General features: G+C 43.0%; 1 protein-coding gene across 2 annotated transcripts in view; it reads left to right on the top strand.

The window, feature by feature from the left end:
* The window catches only part of WDR73 (WD repeat domain 73), a 400,526-nt gene that overhangs the window by 128,819 nt on the left and 251,435 nt on the right, over window positions 1-20,272 (top strand). For both annotated transcript variants that reach the window (XM_044072627.1, XM_044072626.1), the window contains exon 4: window positions 12,312-12,400. In XM_044072627.1, the coding sequence (XP_043928562.1) occupies window positions 12,312-12,400 (89 nt within the window). The remainder of the gene's footprint in view (window positions 1-12,311; window positions 12,401-20,272) is intronic.

The raw sequence follows: 20,272 nt of genomic DNA, 5'->3' as shown, positions 1-20,272 counted from the left end.
CCAACTCAGCACAAGATCCTCGTGGTGGCCTGCAGAGTGTTCCAAGCAGCAGAGAGCTAAAGGAGTGACTTTCTACCTGATTATAAGTATTTTTGTGGCTTTACCTCTGTGAATAAGCTAGCGACTGCATTTCGCCTGTTTTTGGGAAGTTCTGCATTGTTGCATTGTTTACTGCACTTAGAGATAGTAATTGTTGCTAATCATTTCTGTAGGCTACACACTAAAGTGCGCTAGCCGAGTTATAGCATTTAAAGCATTTACTGACTGTATTTTTCCTTGTCTGTGTTAAAAAAACAAAAACAAAAAAAAAATAAAATATATCTCTCTTGTTTTCCCACCTTGCTGAACTAGAGTAGTCCAGTTTCAGATTTGCTGATCCCTGGGCTGTGTATTTTAGTTCCTGTTACTGATTCATTGCCTTGCTTGGGAGGAGGGAAGTTTCTTTGCTTACCAGTGGGAGTGGGAAGCACTGAGCAACCTTTCTGTCTGTTTTGGTAAGGTTTCAGCCAGTAACTAGTAGTCCATTGGTCGTTTTGGGCCAATTCCTAGCTCTTTTCAGCCCCCTGCTATAAAACGCGGTATACGCGCGTTAGCGCGATTTAGCGCGGAATTGCCACCGTTGCACACTAGAGCAGCTGCGGTTAAGCAGGTTTAAACTATTCGGGCTACCTAAAGTCCACTCTTCAAATTTTCCCTTAAAACTACCTTCCTCAAACTATACTACTGATCTAATCAGCGTATCCTATAACTAAAAAGATCATCTCTACTTGACTCCAAGTAGACTATTCTCTATCTGTTTAACCTAGCATTTGATCCTACAGTACTTATTTCCTTGATACGGCACTCTTATAGATAGCACCCCAAAAAGCCAAACCCCCATTTCTCGGTCACCCACGTCCCCCGGAATCTCTTTTTAAGTATTTTTGTCTAGTCCTTCTAGCATGTCAAGGGATCAGTTGCTAGTGTCCTCTCCTGCTCAACTGGTGAACCTGGGAATATTGAGGCAATGTTACAATTGCCTCATGTACACAGACAACCCTCTCCTCCTCCCACAAAACACAAATACATGTGAGAGATGCAACTATACAGCCAAACTGGAGGCTGAGCTCTCTCAACATAGGACTGGCAAGACCAGTCAGGAGGAGAAGGTTACCACACACACTATAGACCCAGTCTCACATAGTACCATCACAACCTCAAATCATACACATAAACACACAAAGACATACTCGAGGCTCTGATCAAAAATCTACCAAAACAGCAGAGGCCACCAAAGCAGACACCCAAACAACCACCACCTCAGAACACAACACCTGCAACACATAGACCTCACAGTCAGAGTTTCAAACAGTCACAGCCCTTAAGGCCAAACACAATGCCAGACACACTAGTCATTGGTGACTCCATAGTCAGACACACTGACGTCCCGCTCACCAGACTGAGTAAGGAGAAGGTCACAGTAAGCTGCCTGTCGGGCGCTAGAATCCGCCACATAACGCAAGCACTCAGGTCTCTCAACAGCAGGTACAAATATGACTCAGTCATTGTCCACGCTGGTGTAAACGACCTGAGACGTACCTCCTTGGACTACATGAAAAGAGACATTGAGGAGCTCTCTGATTATGTAGCCCAGGCAGGTATGACCCTGACCCTGACCTTGAGCAGTATCCTACCTTCACCAAGAATGATGCCACAATACAGAGATAAGATGATCAGCTTTAACAATTGGCTTAATTTCTGGTGTCATTCAAAGGGGATCCAGTGTCTGTCTGCCTTGGATGACATGCTGGACAAGCCACGCTGCTTACATGAGGGACGGCTTGCACCTGTCACCCTGGGATTCGGATATTGGCAAAGGCTCTTGCCACCCCCATAGTGCCTTTTTAGGCAAGGCTCAAATTCTAAACCTACCACCCTAGAACACAAAAAGGAAAAAACTAAGGGTAATGCTGCTCAATGCCAGAAGTCTAAATCTCAAAATGCACGCACTTCGAGGCCCTTCTCAGTATGGAGAACATCGATGTCTGTGCTGTGACAGAAACCTGGTTCAAGGCTCCTGAGAGCACCCCAGCACTATCAGGTTTTACCTCATACCATGCGTTCCGGCCCCAAAATCCGGACAATACCAAGAAAGGAGGGGTCGTATCGATATTCATGAAGGACACCCACACCTCAAGACTGGTGGCAACGCATACGATGCATCGGAGACCATCCAGGTGCAATTAACCATAGGCAAGACTGCTCTGCAAATTGTAGCATGTTACAGGCCACCCTCACAAACTCAGGAACCTCACATGGGCTTCCTGAAAACACTAGAGGGGATAAATGTATCACCAAACACCATCATACTAGGTGACTTCAATTACCCTAATATAGACTGGGAACACTACTCAAGCCCAAACACCCTAGCCCAAAAGTTCCTGGAATTCATAAACTCAAATGCCATGGAACAACTAGTCACCATCCCCACAAGAGGAGATAACATACTTGATCTCATCATCACGAACATGGGAGCACAATGTTCAACACCGGAAGTATACCCCTCACTGGTGAGATCAGATCACAAACTAATCTCGCTGGAGGTCCTCATCCCACCCCACCTGAAATAAAAGACCACAGTAAAGAACTTCTCAAAGCCGACTTCACACTTCTAAAGACTAGTGTGATCTACTTTAAGGCGCCAGAGCTGGCGGAAAACAGTACTCAAGCCGCTGAATCACTTACAAATGCCTTCTACCAGCACCTGCAGGACTGCATGGATAAGGCAATCCCAAGCAAAACAAAGACTCTTTGTACCAAAGGCAAGCGTCCAGTCTGGTGGACCCCAGCCATAAACAAACTCTACAACAAAAGGAGGAAGCTACTACAAGATAGAGCAAAATCCTTAAAAGGTAAGACACCCTTGATCACTATAAGTAAAAAACTAAGAGCTCTCATAAAATCATCCAAAGCAAATTTTGAGAGAAAAATAGCTAAAGACTCAAAAGACAATCATAAGGCCTTCTTTAGCTATGTTAGAAACCTGGGAGGAAACTCCCAGATATGCTCAGAACTAGTTCAAAATGATGTGAAGATTACTGATCCTACAGACATTGCCAACATACTGGCTGACAGGTTCAGTGCAAACTTCTCCCCCCGAAAGGAGAGATATCTATACCAAACGATTGCAGCCCCCAAAAATTTCCAACGCCCAAGTGAGAACTGCTCTCTCCAAAGCAAAAAACACAGCATCCATGGGACCAGATGGTGTCCCCGGCTGTGTGCTCCACGAACTCAATGAGGAATTAAACCCACAGCTAGGACAGCTGTTTAATCAAAGTCTTACCTCTGGATCATTACGCACCAGGAGTGGCGCACTGCAACTGTGGTCCCACTTCACAAAGGCGGTGCCTCCACCGACCCTGGAAATTACCGCCCATTAGCTTGACAAGCCTTATCTGCAAAGCCATGGAGAGGATCATAATGGACCTCATAAATAAAGACATAGGGAATTTACAGACTTTGGATCCAACCCAGTTTGGCTTTGTCAAAGGCAGATCATGCCTTTTAAACTTGGTTGACTTTTCGAAACAGTCACCAAAGCCATTGATGAAGGAAAGGCAGTCCATACAGCCTACCTCGATCTGGCGAAGGCATTCGATACAATACCCCACTTGGGTATCATTGAAAAACTCATCAGCTTAAATGTTAACCCATACATCACAAGATGGGTTGCAAACTGGCTGAGTGACAGAACCCACAGGGTCAGAGTTGCTGGCGCCATGTCAGACTCAAAGCCTGTCACAAGTGGTGTCCCACAGGGCTCAGTCCTGCACTCTTGTTTGGCATCTACTTTTCAGTACAAGCAAACACAGGAGGATTATGGCTGACAAAGTTTGCAGATGACTGCAAACTGGGCCATAGTAGAAAACACATCTGACACAGATATCCTTCAGAAGGGTCTCACAGAAATGGATAACTGGTGCCAGAGCCATGGCCTAAAGTTAAATGCTAAAAAATGCATAGTCATACCCTTCGGGAAAAACAAGGTTACCCCTAGCTACCAAATAGGTGGCAATCCACTGAGCACAGAAGAGGTTATCAGGGACCTGGGGACCCAGGTTGATAGTAGTCTGTCATTCGACACCCATGTAGCTAAAGTAGTTAGGAAGACCTTCTACATTGCCCACCTTATCATGAAGGGATTCTCATCTAGATCAAGGGAGGTCATGGTCTCCCTTTACTCATCACTCATCAGACCAATGATTGAGTACAATGCCCCATTCGAATGTATCTGACCCGACACTTGCAGCAGCTGGAGAGGCCACAAAAGTTCCTCACCAAAAGGATAAAGGGTCTCAAAAATCTGTCCTATGCTGCCCGACTGAAAGAACTCCAGCTCTATTCAGTCGCCACCGCTTGCTCAGAGGTGACCTTTGCCTAACATACAAGGCCATGTCAAACCCAGATTTGATGAATATGCTTCACCTCAAAAAATCTAGATCCATCAGAGCCACAAGGGCGGGAGACTTAAACCTAGACACGGCTATTAATAGGATGTGCTGGAGGGATAGATTCATCACCCAAAGACTCCCTATGCTGTGGAACAAAATCCCGGTATATGTGAGGCAGAGCACCTCGCTGGCCTTGTTCAAGAGAAATCTTGACCAATGGATGGGAGATCGCAGATATACCCCAGGATTTACCTCAGTGTCACTGCTCGACAGAGGCACAGCAAAATAATGGGTATAGTTCCCCATACCAAAGGGGTGGTGTAAGCCACAAAACGATGGGCTAGGCTTGTAAATGCCCTCGGGCAGATAGCCTAGTATGAACCTATGAACCTATGAACCTATAAACTAAATCCACAAGTCTTCAGCCATGATAACAGAGAAATGGTGGAGCCCAGACATAGATCTATTTGCCTCTCCTCAAAATTATCAATTGAAAAGATTCTGCACAAGGACTTATCACAGACAAGCCTGGAAAGTGGACGCCCTATCCTTCAGTTGGAAAAACCTATCAGTTTACACCTTTCCTCCTCTGCCTCTTCTACCCAAGGTCCTCCTAAAAATCAGACAAGAGAAGCCAAAGATGATATTAATTGCCCCGACTGGCCCCGCCATTACTGGTACCCAATCCTAATGAATGTTGCTCAATACCCAGCTTGGACCTTGCCTCAAAGACCACAGCTACTGTCCCAGCAAAACAATCGGCTCCTGCACAATCAACTACAGACTCTGAACCTGGCAGCATGGCTAATCATGTAGTCATACAAATGGCACCTCTCAGTAAAGCTGTGATGGATGTCATTTTGGAAGCTAGAAGGCCTAGTACTAGAAAATCTTATGCTGACAAATGGAAGAGATTCTGTGCTTGGAATCGAGCACAAGGAACGGATACAACAGAACCAAATATTCCTCAGATAGTACAATACTTAACTGAGATGCTTGACAAAGGCCTATCTTTCTCATCAATCAAAATCCATGCCTCTGCCATTTTGGCTCATTGCAATACAGAGCCACCAATCTTTTCTCATCCTTTACTAAAGCAGAATCTTAGAGGAGCCAAAAATGTAAGGCCTCCTAGAAGATCACCATTACCTGCATGGGACCTCAATTATGTGTTGGAAAAGCTCACCCTGCCTCCATTTGAACCAGCTGCTACCGCTGATCTAAAGTTCTTATCATGGAAAACAGCTCTGCTACTAGCAATTACTTCAGCAAGAAGAGTTTCAGAGCTACAGGCTCTCATGGCTGTAGAGCCTTTTATCATATTTTACCCAGATAGGGTGTCTATGAGGACAAATTCTACTTTTATGCCTAAGGTGGTTTCCAGTGTGGCTCTTAACCAATCAATTCACCTGCCAACTTTTTATCCAAATCTGCAGAACAAGGGGGAGAGAATTCTGCATTCCTTGGACATACACAGACAGCTAAGATTCTATCTGAGCAGGACAAAAGCTCTAAGAAAAACTGAGCAATTGCTAGTGTCATATGCTGCAGGATAAGAAGGAAAGCCTCTTTCAAAGCAGACAATTTCAAAGTGGATAAGCCACTGCATCCGTTTCTGCTACTTACACCATGGTAAGCCTGTGCCCAAGGGCATTAGGTCTCATTCCACTAGAGCTGCAGCTACTTCAGCAGCCTTTCTCAGAGGAGTACCAACCAAAGACATTCTAGAGGCTGCTACTTGGAGTTCTGTTCACACCTTTACAAAGCATTACCATTTGCCTCTGTACTGTAAGTCGAGGGCAGGCTTTGCCACTGCAGTGCTGCAGGGCCTTATAGCCGCACCTAATGCTGTTTAGCTCCAGCCTCCCAACCATAGCTTTGGGATTCTACCCAAATGTAATGACTGCAAGAGTGAAACATGAAGAACATAGTACAGTAGTGCACACTTACCATAAATGTAGATGTTCGAGTGTATTCACTGTTGCAGTCCAGGTTACCCTCCCTCCATCCCCCTGTCATTCTGAAGTTTATCTTTCCTTCTCTATCTTCTACAACCTATGTGGTATACTTGCTTGTAGATGAAGGTAAAGTTTATATTGCTGCATGTATGTATATATATATATATATATATATATATATATATATGTGTATATATATGTGTATATATATATATATATATATATATATATATATATGTATATATATATATATAATTTTGCTACCTTTTTGGGGGCACCTGACTTCAGGGGCAAGAAAAACTAAAGAAAATGGCGTCGGCTGCATGCTTTATACCTCTGAAGACCTGACGTCATGGAAGAGAAGACAGCAACCGACGCAGGACCCAAGACTTTGGAATTCTGCCAGCAGATTACCCAAATGTAATGACTGCAACAGTGAATACACTCAAACATCTACATTTATGGTAAGTGTACACAACTGTACTTTTCCACAGTACAGCACTTCCCTGAAATTTTCCAAGGCATTCCCCGGCTGTCTGCTGTACTTAATATGTGATTGGGGTACATGATGCAACACCACAGACAGGGTGACGGTCTGCATACCTCTCACTGTACATGTTTTTGCAAAACGGCCAGCATTTTACTCCATATGTCTGATCTGTTCCTCATATATTTGGGGTTTTCTGGCAAAATATTGTAAAATGCACTCACTGAATTGTAGTAACTGCTGACGAATTTAAGTGATGGCCTTTACATCTTGCAGCTATTCTGTTCTTTTGCAACCTGCTGTTATACTAGTCACCTTCTAGGTTAATCAGGGCATGTGTAATGTCTGTCTGTAGTGTTGGCCCTATGTCCTCCCATTCTCTTTGACTTTGTTCAGCTTTCTTGCAGTAGGGATATGACAGTCTCTGGGAATACCAACATATGTACCTCACATGCAAAAAATATAGATGCTGCCAGATTCAAACCATCAACACCATCACTCATGTTAACGTCCCTAGCCCAGTAAGCCACACCAGCTGCCAGACAGAGAGGTTTCATTCCTTACACTATCAACAGCATACAAACATACATTGTCACCCCTGCATTATGTGGAAAATATGTGTGGTCAGGTTCTATGTCACAACCCTGGAATTGTCTGGTCTGCTGATATATCATTGCAGACTTACTGTTGCAGGAGTTGTATCAGAACAATGATGTGCTGGGGTTTGGGGACAGCTTCCACTGCTGGCCTAGACAGTTGTGGGACTGTCCTGTGACCTCATTTTTGGCCATCTTCCTTGAATAATGTAGTGGATTTTCCAGCCATGTGGTCTAGTGAATATTATGGAGCACATACTATTGGACAGAGTACATGTTGTCCCAAGTGGCTGTTAGATCTCTGCCAGTAGCCCACTATATTCCCTTGCATGCATACAGTAGGTTCATACATATGCTACCATCTATTAGTATCCCTTACAAGTGGTGTATAGGTGAATGACTTTACATGCTAATGCAGCAGTTGACAGACCTGTAGTTCAGGGCTGACTCTGTTGGATGCATGCAGTACAGCCATTACATGGTTAGGTGCATGCCGTGTGGGCTGGCTGGCATCATTTTTATTATATGTATGCAAGTCAGAGTAAGGTTTTCAGTCCCTAGGGCCCTAGGTTGTCAGTGCATGTGCTATGCATTGTCTGTTGACCAAGGCCACGGGACACTGGGCATGCCTACGTCTGCCCACAGGGACATCCTCAGGGGGTTCCTCCTCCAAGTCCCTTTATGGGTGTAGCTGTGGAGACCTAGGCACTGGTGGGTGGCTGTGTATCCCTTCCCTTTGCTGTTCCTGCTGCAGCTGTTTCTGTATTGTGTAGCATGGCACATACTGGAAACATCTGTGAACATGTGGCTGGAGAGTACTGCAGGTCTCCATCATATGTTGAGGCACCGGAAATGTGACTTCAGCAGCCCAGTGCCTGCTGTATGATGTTCCTAGTTTGTGCGTGTGCCTCATTATGGCATTCTTCTGTGGGTGTGTGTGCATTTCTGATGAGTGTCATCATCCACGGTTCCAGTGCATAGCCAGCATCTTCCAGTAAATGGCCATGCAGGAGTCTCCCTTAGCAAACTTCTGGTCCAGCTGTATTGTGTGCCAGATATAGGAGTCGTGATAACTGTGAGGGCTGCCAGCACACACATTCATGATAATTGCACATGACCTGGCAGTTGGAGTGATACCTCTTGTGATTGATGTAGATTCTACCCTTCTCACTTGGTGGTGCCTTGATTTGTACATGAGTGCAGTCTGTGGCATCCAGCGCCTCAGGTTAGTGTGCTACATGGTAGAAGTGTTACATACTGCTGGCCCTGTCCTCAGGGGTGTGGGGAAAATAAATGTGCTCACTGGTATGTGGTAGCATGGCATCCTGGAGCTGATGGAGTATCCTGGATGCTAATGCCTGAGAGACCCCCATCATGTTCCCAATTGGTCTTGGAAAGTACCTATAGCTAGTACCCTAAGAGCTTACACATGCCTTTGTTTCCACTGGGATGGATTCCCCTCTGTTGGCTCTGGGTCTGAGTTAAGGGTGGCATAGCTCAGAGTTGTAGTATGTCCCTATCCACCCTGTAGTGCTTTACAGTCTCCAGCTCATGTAGCTCCTGGAAGCTTACCCTGGGCCTGAACACTCTTCTCCTGCTCAATCTAGGCCTGTTGTCAGCAGCAGCACTGACCTCAGCATCTAGCACACACAGATGTAGGTACAGAGTATGGTGGTGAAATCAGATTGTAGGGTGTATACAACCTTTATAGAAGTTTGTTGTAGGTGCAGCTTCTGTGATTGGCTAACTGTGATGTATTCCACCTGCCAAGTACATCATTAAGGATTGTTAATAGCCCTAGTTTATATAAAACAGGAGTCATCAGTAATTAATATACCATTGGCTTTCTCAGCCAACTTTTTATTTTCACAGCCTTCTTTACTTAATACTGTGGTGCACCAGTCAAACACGCTGCGAAGGTAAAGAATGCTCAGCAGTCACTGGTCACATCCCCATGGAAGTTCATGCTCACCACGGCAGTTCTCCGCACAAACACGCACCCCAAAAGTAAACAAAGCTTAGCAGTCAGTGTACACCCCCCCTGCTCAGCAGAGTGCCGTACCACCCAAACAGGTGCCACTGAACTCCAGTGAGCTTACAAGTCTGCAGACACAAACACTCTGACACCCCCCTTGATGTCAGCTAACACTTCTCTGGATGCCAGCATGGTTCTCTACCTACACTGACCAACTCCCAACTCATTTGAATAGGGAACCATGCACACAACCTGTAAACTACATGGCTTCAGGACCTGCCTTATTAACAGCATCACCATTCCAGCATTGTAGGTACTCCACGTAGGGTCCTATTGTACATTACTGTCACATACTAATAAATTTAATTTTTACACTATTTTTAATTTTTTTCCATAAAGGCATGTTTGCGCAGTGCAGCGCGGCAAGCAAATATACCGATTACTAAAAAAAATAAGATTATTTTAAATTATTTTCCATACGGTTTTGGGCACATGTTGGATAGTTTTTCGCATATCTGTATCTGCTATGCTATTTCTTTCCATCTAACTGCACTTTTACCCCATTGTTCTATTTTAGATCCTATACATGGAATTTTTCCGTGTACACTGCGGACACCAATACAGGGTCTGCAGGACTTGCCTATCTGCTTGCCGGATCGCTCTACCTCCCTCATTTGCATGCAATTCACTTGCTTATGAGGTGATTTGCATGCCACTGATACTTCTGTGTTGGCACGTACATGCTCCCTGCCCACTCTGTTTACTGGATCTCCAACCTGCTCACTTTCATGTAAGCAGTGTGCCACCATGCCTACATGGAGCATAAGTCAGTGTAGGCTTTATTAAATTTCCCCCTATGTCTTAAAAATATGTTAAGAGCTAAGATGTAGCTAGGGACTAGAAGTTAAACCATATCTGCAGTGTCTTTTTTTATTAAGCCTTATCATTTTTAGTCATTCATGCACTTATGTCATTACAGATGTAATTGAATTCCTCTTCCCTTCATTTTTTGCATTCCTTTCTGTATCCCCAGTGTGACAGCCCACCACTGTCCCAGTAAACAAGAAGCCTCAATCCTCAGCACTGGCAACAGTGGGGGATGTACACACTGGGAGGATGACAAGTATACTCACAATAAAGTGCAATTTCCCTTAAGAACATACAGAGACCACAGTCAGTCTGGGACTGGTTTCTCCCTCTTTCTCCAAATCCCTAATAAGACTACCCACAGGCACAGCTATAAAGTTGAGATGTTAGCCGAGTGGCCAAGCCAAGACCTCCAGCATCCTCTCTGTCCAACAAGTTCTTTGTGTCCCTGCACACGTAGCTGACACACAGACTCTTTGAGATTTGATTTACACACACACACACACACACACACACACACCTGGGAAAGGCTGGCACAGGCTTACTAGCTGTGTCCGCTTCTGCAGAAACTATAAGATAGTTTTGACTGCCACCAGTCATGTTTACTAGCTGTGCCCGCTTCTGCAGAAACTATAAGATAGTTTTGATTGCCATCAGCCACTCCTTATCAGCTACTGTAAGACCCTATGTTACTAACAATACAAATGGTAGTTTGACCAAGAGCAAAGCTATTAACTATATTCCTGACTGTATTTAAGAGAAATTACTGCACCCTTTTTAACTTCCTTACAGAGCAGCAAGGCAGATGCGGTGAGTGGATGTTCTTGTCAGGTCAAAGACAAATTACAAAGTGCTCAGTCTTTCTCTCAGAGACTTCCCAAATTAATATCTCAAGTATTACTGCTGGGATAACATTTCTTGTCATCCGACTTCAGTTACCAGGCTCAAAAAAACAACCATTGATGCAGCTGGTAGCATTCAGCATTTACCTATGAAAGTTTTAAACAAAGGCTTTTCCTCAGATGTTTGCATATCCTGCAAGCCATAAAACAATAAAACACTTCTGCATCTCAATCCTAGTAATTATCTCTCTTCAAGACAACACAGAGGGCTCCCTAGCATAGATATCCTGTTGTCATAAAGAAATTTAATTTAATCCATTTTTCTGAAGTTAACTTCTTGTGTTGCAGTTTCTGTTGTTAAATATGTATACATCTAAACAGTTACAATAATGCAGATACATTTTCTGTTCTATTCCATCAGGGTGTGCTGTGGTTACATTTTAGCTCAGTACTTTACAAAGTATCTCTTTTTTGTAAAATACTTTTAGAACACGCACTTTTGTACCAGCAGTTTGATATACACATAACATACAGTTCTAATACAGTCATGTTGACATTCACAAATGATGTATGTTGCTGTTGTATCTTTCGGCTTTTCCCGGTTAGGGGTCGCCACAGTGGAACTCCAGTCCACTAATGATTGGCAGTAGATTTTTATGTACCGACTTGCCAGGCCTGACGCACAACCTTCAACGAAGGTACGCCCATTCACACATGTCTCCACACAGAAGACGCTTTAGCTGAGAATCGAACAGGACAACGTCTTACTGTGAGGCGACATCTTCTTTCCTGACACCCAGTGTAGGACAGCTTTCATGACTCTATTTTTCTACTACTGATCAAACTTTTATTCATCTAATAATTTCATTGATATTCTCAAAGCTGTAGCTTGATAGTTTAATGTTTACAAGTGTATTGCTGTGTTATTTGACATACAGCATTTCTTTGGTCTTATTTGCATGTAAATAGATTTAATGCATCCACATTTTATTGTGCTGTGTGAATTTGCCTTTGTTTTCCCCGAAAAAGGAGATATGCTTTTTGTTCCAGTTCTACTTACCAAATATTAATTAACAGCATTGTTTTATTAGTTAGAGTGCATAAGTGGATATTGCCATTTAATACATTATTTTTTATTTATTTTTTGTTCTAGGGCTTGTGTCCGGAAAGAGATTTTAAGGTTGAACATGGTGGATTCTCAGAGAGACCTGTGTACAGTCTGAGACACATTCAAGGTACTAGGTAATATTTAGAAACTAGTTTATTCTTTGTGAAAAACATTTTTTTTGTTGTTGTTATCTTTGGCCCCAAGTGATGACCGGGAAAAGTGTAGTTAGACAGCATAGGATGGTGGTTTGTAGGATGACGTTGGTGAGCAAGAAGAGGAGGAGAGGAGTGTAAGGGCAGCATCAAGGATCAAATGGTGGAAATTGAAAAAGGGCAATTGTGAGGTGGAGTTCAGGGAAGAGTTAAGACAGGCACTGGGTGGCAGTGAAGAGTTACCAAATAGATGGATAACTACAGCAGAGCTAGTAAGGGAGGCTGCTAGAATGGTGCTTGGGATGACATCTGGATAGAGGAAGGATGACAAGGAGACATGGTGGTGGAATGAGGAAGTACAGGAGAGTATACAGAGAAAGAGGTTGGCAAAGAAGAAGTGGGATTGTCAGAGAGATGAAAGTAGACAGGAGTTTAAGGAGATGAGGTGCATGGCAAAGAGAGAGGTGGCGAAGGCTAAGGATAAGGCATATGAAGAGTTGTATGAAAGGTTGGACTCTAAGGAAGGAGAAAAGGACCTGTACCGATTGGCTAGACAGAGGGATCGAGCTAGGAAAGATGTGCAGCAGGTAAAGGTGATAAAGGATAATGAGGGAAACATACTCACAAGCGAGGAGAGTGTTGAGCAAATGGAAAGAGTACTTTGAGGGGTTGATGAATGAAGAGAATAACTGGGAGAGAAGGTTGGATGATGTGGGGATAGTGAATCATGAAGTGCAATGGATTAGCAAGGAGGAAGTAAGGATAGCTATGAAGAGGATGAAGAATGGAAAGGCTGTTTGTCCAGATGACATACCTGTGGAAGCATGGAGGTGTTTAGGTGAAATGGCAGTGGAGTTTGTAACCAGATTGTTTAATGAAATCTTGGAAAGTGAGAGGATGTCTGAGGAATGGAGAAAACGTGTTTTAGTACCGATTTTTAAGAATAAGGGTGATGTGCAGAGCTGTAGTAACTACAGAGAGATTAAATTGATTAGTCACAGCATGAAGTTATGGGAAAGAGTAGTGGAAGCAAGGTTAAGAGGTCTCCGGATTTTTCATTCTCCTTGGATCCTGCTTCAGAATTAACGAAACCCTCAGAGCTGGTGCCGTTCTCAGATCTGAAACCCATTGGAAACAACACTCCACTGAGATTTTCTCCAGAGCCTGTATCTTTTAACGCTGTATTTTCCGATCTTGTAAGAGAAGCAATACCACCACTCTAGACCTTCCTCTCGTGCTTCATCTATCTGATCAGCTAAGTATTCCCGGCACCTAACCAAAGCTGATGTAGACAAGATGAAGAGAAGAATTCCTTGGGACCTATGTCCAGTTGGGGGTCCTCCCAGCTCTGGCCACCGCTGGAGGTGAGGGGATGACTTATTCCCCCACACTTAATAGTTGCTCCTTTTCCAGTCCTGCCTTTCAGATTGAGGTCCTGGGATCTGACTTCCATCTGGACCAAGTCTGCATCAGAACCTAAGCTTAGTTCCTTGATAATGATGAGTTCTCTAATTTGATTAGCTCCAACCAGTGTTGTCTCAGAGCCATATAGTCACCATTGACTGACGGTGTAGGTTTGGAGCTAAGCTCTTCTGAGCCATTTTTTCCTGTTGGGCTTCAATGTTGGATATTTCTGCTCCCATGTCAGACTTGGATCCTAGCTGTGTGGCATCTTGGACTGAGCCCCCCTTAGGGGTTTCAGCTGTTAGGGATCATCTCCCTGGACCTGTATTGAGCTTAGCTTTTAAGGCTTTCAAGAGAGTACTGTCTTATTCCAGAGAGAAGACTTTCCCCACTAGCTCAAATCTATCTCTCCTCCAAAGGCTCTCTCAGGGTTTGGATCCTACTCTTGTTTCTTCAGGCCAGCCAATGGTCAACAATCTCACACATCAGCTTCTGAATCCTCCCCAAAGTATCCTGTTGAAGAGGTATACATGAAGCACACATGCAAAAGGAGGCATCTAGATTCTCCTCAAGAATCTGTCACCGCTAACACTGACTTTGACGAAGGGGAAGGTTCCGCCAGATCCTCCCTTGAGAATGTTTCATTCAGAGAAATCTTTGAATTACTTAAACAGAAAGGAGGTTGATCTTCTCAGCTGGTTTCTCCAGAAGAGTTGGTCATCAGTGATCCTTTTGGTTCTGGTCCATCAACATCTTGGGTCATCCCACCCATGGATGAAATGATACGGCCAGACAAAGCTGAACCCATCCCCAAGAAACCAGGCAAGTTTCTTGTCTCCTCTAAAGACAGCCCCAGTTGTAGCAATCGCCCAGCCATAGATTCTGTGGTGCTGGTAGCAAACAGCAAGAAGGAACTAGCAGAAGAATGTTCTTCTGTCCATCGACCGAACAGGGATGGGAAGTGAGTTTCCACCCTATCTACTTTCTCAGAGAGAATTAAAATTTTTGCCTAGGGGCAAACTCGATCTGAGGCATTTCAGTTAACACTAGATGTTATGGGTAAGATGAGGAGCATGAGCACTAGATCTAAAAGCTTGAAAAAGTGGCCAAAGTCTGATTCGACTTGGATCTCACCTCCTTCAATGGTACCAACTCCCACTCGGCCGCAAACTACTAAATCATCCTGTAAAAGTCCCCTCCCTTCAAAATCTACTCCAACCCTATCATACCACCAGACCACTACGCTCCAGCAACAGAAATCAGTTACAGGTAACTAGAACAAGGAACTCTGCTGGAGAAGCTCTCTTCTCCTACTCCAAAGCAAAACTATGGAATACTCTTCCTCACACTTTAACTTCTGTGTCATCAGGCAGTAACCGCAAAGCTGCTCTAAAATCTCATCTAAAAGAGCACTGGGCATGCCCCTATAACAAACCTTTCTAACATCTGTACCCCAACCTCTCTAATCCCTTTCTTCCACCCCTCTAACTACCTCAGATTGCAACCAAACACATTGCTTGTAAACCTGTATCTCAGCTGGAATCTTAGCCACTGTTATTCAAGGGTAATAGCTGCTAGCTCAGTTATTAAAATACTTGCTAGTCTTTATGGCACCCAATGATGTAAGTGTTGTACCATTTAACTAAATACTTCATTTCATTTTGAACTATAACTGTTTATTACTATTGTTAAACAAAACCTATCTATACTTCGTGTAACTTGTAATTAATTGTTGTTTTTATTGTGGAGCTTTTCTCCCCGGGCCTCCGCTGAAAAAGGACCTGTGTCCAAACGGATTTTCCCGGTCAACAAATGCAAATAAATAAAATAAATCTGAAGACACATAACATTGAGGAAGGACAGAAACAGATAATACAGATCTATCATTATGGTGAGTACATAATATATTTTTTTTTTTTTATGATGCCAAGTACTTTCTCATACTTTTCAGATAATGAGAAATGTTGCAATAAAACATTAGGACCAAAAACAAAATATGAGAAAAGTATTTTCTTCAATTTAACTCTGAGAAAAACGTTTCAAATGTCAATGTAATTTTTAATCTAATGAACTTGCTTGCAATCATACTGCATCTGAAGGCTAATATGCTCACAGTGACATAGAGGATTATAATTGGGTTTCTTATTTTAACTACGTTGAGAAATATATGTAAAAAAAAAATACATTTCAAAAGTGAAGCTTGAGCGGTAAGTCTTGATTATCCATTTTGAGAACACATGGTTTCTGTCAGAGACATGACCATAATACTTTGTGGGTCTATATCAGAAACTCGAATGGTTAAAAGTGCGAATGCTCTTTGATCGAGCTATAAATATCGAACGCACTAAATAGCGAAGACACGGAACAGCGATTTTTTTTTTCCCCCAGGGAAAAAAAATCACTGGGCCATTTTCGGGAGTTTGCCATTTCCTGCACTGTGGTGCTATCTTGGAGTTGATATATTTAAGTACGGGGGGGGTCAAAGCCCCCCACTTTATGTTGTGTTTGCATTTGTTTTTGTTTTTTTTGTTTTTTTTTTTTTTTGCAGAGACACGATTTTTTTTTCCCCTGAGAAAATAATTGCTGTTCTGTGTCCTCGCTATTTAGTATGTTCGATATTTACAGCATTCTCAAAGAGCGTTTGCTCTTTTCAGCTTTCAAGCTTGTAATATAGACTCATACTTTGCTATACATGAAGAGTTTTAGCTGCTAGTTGATTAGAGTTGCACTTTTCTTCTGTCTGTCATCTTTGTACTGGCACAGCATATGTGCGTGTGTGTGTGTGTGTGTGTGTGTGTGTGTGTGTGTGTGTGTGTGTGTGTGTAAGTGTGTGTGTGTCTGTGTTGGGTTTTTTTTTTGGCTCCCTCACAGCTGATTAACAGCTGCTTCTAGTGCCTCTTCTTGACAATGGCTTCAACTGAACTCTTCCATTCAACCACAAGCTTACTCTGATTATATTCAGGGCTGTTGTGGAGGTCAGGGTATCCCGTGTTAGTGCTGTTTTGATGTTGAGGGCAAGTTGTACTCCCTCCCCTCTGTGCATGCCCAGTAATGTCCTAATAGTATTGCATCCAGTAGATGTCAGTGCAAAACTGCCCGTCACTTCCACATGGGGCTGACGTCAGCACAGTGCCCTGCCAGTCAGTCCTCAGGTAGTACCGTTCAGTTGTTCCCTGGTCTCCTCTGTGGAAATCAAACCACATCAGTGTGCCTCAAATGTGTGCACCTTCCTGTTTTACCCCAGGATAGACATGCCCATCCTTCCTGGCTTTGCCATCAAATGCCTGAGCTGTTATTCAAACTTGGATTACTTGAGCTGTGATCAGGGTTTAACCCTCAGTGCCACAGATGCAGGTGTATGTTACAGCTTTTAAATCTCTTGGACACCATGCACCAACGAACAATAATTTTATTAAATAAAATTAAATTAAATAAAATTAAATAACAAATGCATTTTCCATATTGCTTCGTCATGCTTGTGAACTAATTGAAATTGATATCAGTCCAGATGCTGCTTCTTGGTCTGAAAACTTCCTCAATGACAGACACTTCAAAGTTAAAATAGGATCCTCTGAATCAGAATTGGCACATGTTATCAAAGGTGTACCACAAGAATCCATTCTTGCTCCCCTTCTCTTCTCCTCTCCTTGTTCATTAACAAATTTCCTTGTCACTAGCCTCATCTCCTACTTATCCTCTGTGATGATGACATGGTCATTTTCTGATAAGGTGACTCTCATACCAACATTAAATCCCAACTCCAGTTAGACTCACACAAGCTCTACCAGTAGCTCATAAATCATAAACTACTTCTCAGCCCTGCCAAGACCAAAACTATGCTTTTTGGAACTCCAGAGAAACTTCTTCAAGCACATGACTGTCTTTGATTTATACAACCATTCCACAGAGACAGCCCCCACCTTCAAATTCCTAGGACTATGGCTTCATAAGTAACCAAACTTCCATTTCTGCATAAAGAAAGTGAGAGCCAAAATACACTTCTCCTCCTATGGGTGAAAATGATCGCCCTTTTTCTATCCCAACCAGCCAGTGCTGACATTGGTAAAGGAGTTCTCCATTATCAGCTTAGTATGGACTCCTATGGGTGAAAAAGATCGCCCTTTTTCTATCCCAATCAGCCAGTGCTGACATTGGTAAAGGAGTTCTCCATTATCAGCTTAGTATGGACTCCCAATTTTTGCTTCTATCTCCAAGAAAAACATTGCCACATTCCTGACTAATTCTAACAGCATCTTTTGATTAATTACAAATGCACCTTTCTGTGAGCATTACTATAACACCCTAAAAAAAAAAAATGAAAAAAAATGGCTATCCATAAGACAAAGATCTAACCTATTTTAGGATCCCAACTCTACAAACTACTTGATCTCCACACATGAAACACTAGTCACAACTCATAATACATCAACTCTTATTACCCTTAGAACCAAACTCCACTGCACTGCATATGCATTCTAGTTTCAGAAGCCTACTGTTTGACAAGCTCTCCCCATCGATATTAAGGAAATCAACACTTATTACAAATTCAGAACGCAATTCAAAAAAGCACTTCTTCATCCAAGCCAAATGCTCTGGCTTCAACACCAGGGCACATCACGTAACCTCTCTCCTTTCCGAGTCTGTTCTCCCCACTTTAGAAACTAATGTATATATTGTACATTACACATTGCTTGATTATACAGTGCGCTATGCTTGCTCATAATAATGTTTTAAACACAGATTCAATGTCCATTTTTATCTACTTCAACTTTTGGGACTCTGATCTGACTCTGATCCGGGCTCTGCATTTTCAAATCTTTGGATCCAGGACTGTGACTCCTTCCCTTCCCATAATTCTCTCATCACTATCAAATTACCCCAGATCTCCTTTGCCACTTCAACCGAATGGTCGCCAAGGCTGTCATCTCATCAACTGATTAAGTGTTAGTCTACTTTTACTTGTGCAGAATACTTAAAAATTCTTTTTTTACACTTTCTGTCATAGCTTTCTTCCTTCTTTATTAATATTAAAAAAAAATTATAATATGTTATTTAAAATAACTTTAGCCTCTGACATGTATTAAATATTTTTATTAGCAGTAGAATTGTAGCACAGACTGTTAAGAGTAGATTGTTTAATTGTGAGACAATGTTGTTTGTTGCTAATTTTGTGGAGTGTCTTCACAGATGTCCTTAAATTCACTGATGCATTATCACCATATGGGATTCCCTGCCACGGAGGCCTGAATGTCCAGCCACTCAACCAAAGGCTACTTGTTGCTTATTTATAAGGTATGCCAAACATCACCCAAATGCTCCTTGCATAGTGTAGGGCATAAAGGAGAAGTTCAGGCCTACCATAAACAGAATTTCTTTGCTGCTAGTTCTGAACATATCTTTTCACCATTGGTCTGTTTTCCTCTGTCTTTTTCTGCCAGTTGAACGCAATTTAATTCTCTAGTGACTACCTACAGCTGCTTGCTGACTTCTTTGCAGTTGCAGATAAGTGCTGTGTTGGTGTTCTTGTTTTTGGTGCTCTTTGATGTTAATGTCATACAGGAAGGGTACTCTTTGAGGTTAATGTCATACAGGAAGGGTAAATAGGTTCATAGGTGTGTACTAGGCCAATGGCCCTGGAGTATTTACAAGCCTAGCCCATAGAAGTGCCCTGGCATCATGCCGCAGTTAGCTCCCTGTGCCTCTATCAAGCAGAGCCACTGGAGTGATCCCCGGAATGAATTTTCTATTTCCCACCCACTCATCAAGATTTCTCTTGAAAAGGGCCAGTGAGGTGCTCTGCTTGACATGTATGAGAAGACTATTCCAGAGCATGGGCAGTCTCTGGGTTATGAACCTGTCCCTCCAGCATGTTCTGTTGATTGTGGTAATGAGGTTGAGGTTCCTGGAGTGTGCGGTATGGAGGGACTGGGATTTCTTTTGATGTAACATTTCTAACAGGGTTGGGTCAGACATGGCTTTGTTTGTCAAGCAGAGATCACCTCTTAATGGACGATATGAGACGGAGAAAAGCTGGAGTTTTTTTGAGGCTGTCCATGTAGGGCATGTGTTTAAAGCCTAGGATCTTCTTTGTGAAGTTCTTTTGTGGCCTTTCCAGCTGTTGCAGGTGTTTAGTAAGGTACATGCCAAATGGGGCATTGTACTCTATGATTGGTCTAATGAGGGAAGAGTAGAGAGAGATGATGACGTCTTTCTTGCTGGATGCAAAACCCTTGGTAATGAGATGTGCCACATAGAAGGACTTTCTGACCACAGTGGCAGTGTGGTGATCTGAGAGGTTGCTGTCAACCTGCGTCCCCAGATCTCTTATAATGCCTTATTCAATGGGCTACCATCAATGTGATAATTAGTGGGAACTGAGTTTTTCCCAAAGGGAATGGCGACGCATTTTTTGGCATTAAGCTTAAGGCCATGGTTTCAACACCAGTGAGC

This window comes from Protopterus annectens, chromosome 5.part0 (assembly GCF_019279795.1).
Source record: "Protopterus annectens isolate FY-2018-M chromosome 5.part0, PAN1.0, whole genome shotgun sequence".
NCBI classification, from domain to species: Eukaryota; Metazoa; Chordata; order Ceratodontiformes; family Protopteridae; genus Protopterus; species Protopterus annectens.
This window is presented reverse-complemented; position numbering and strand designations above follow the sequence as displayed.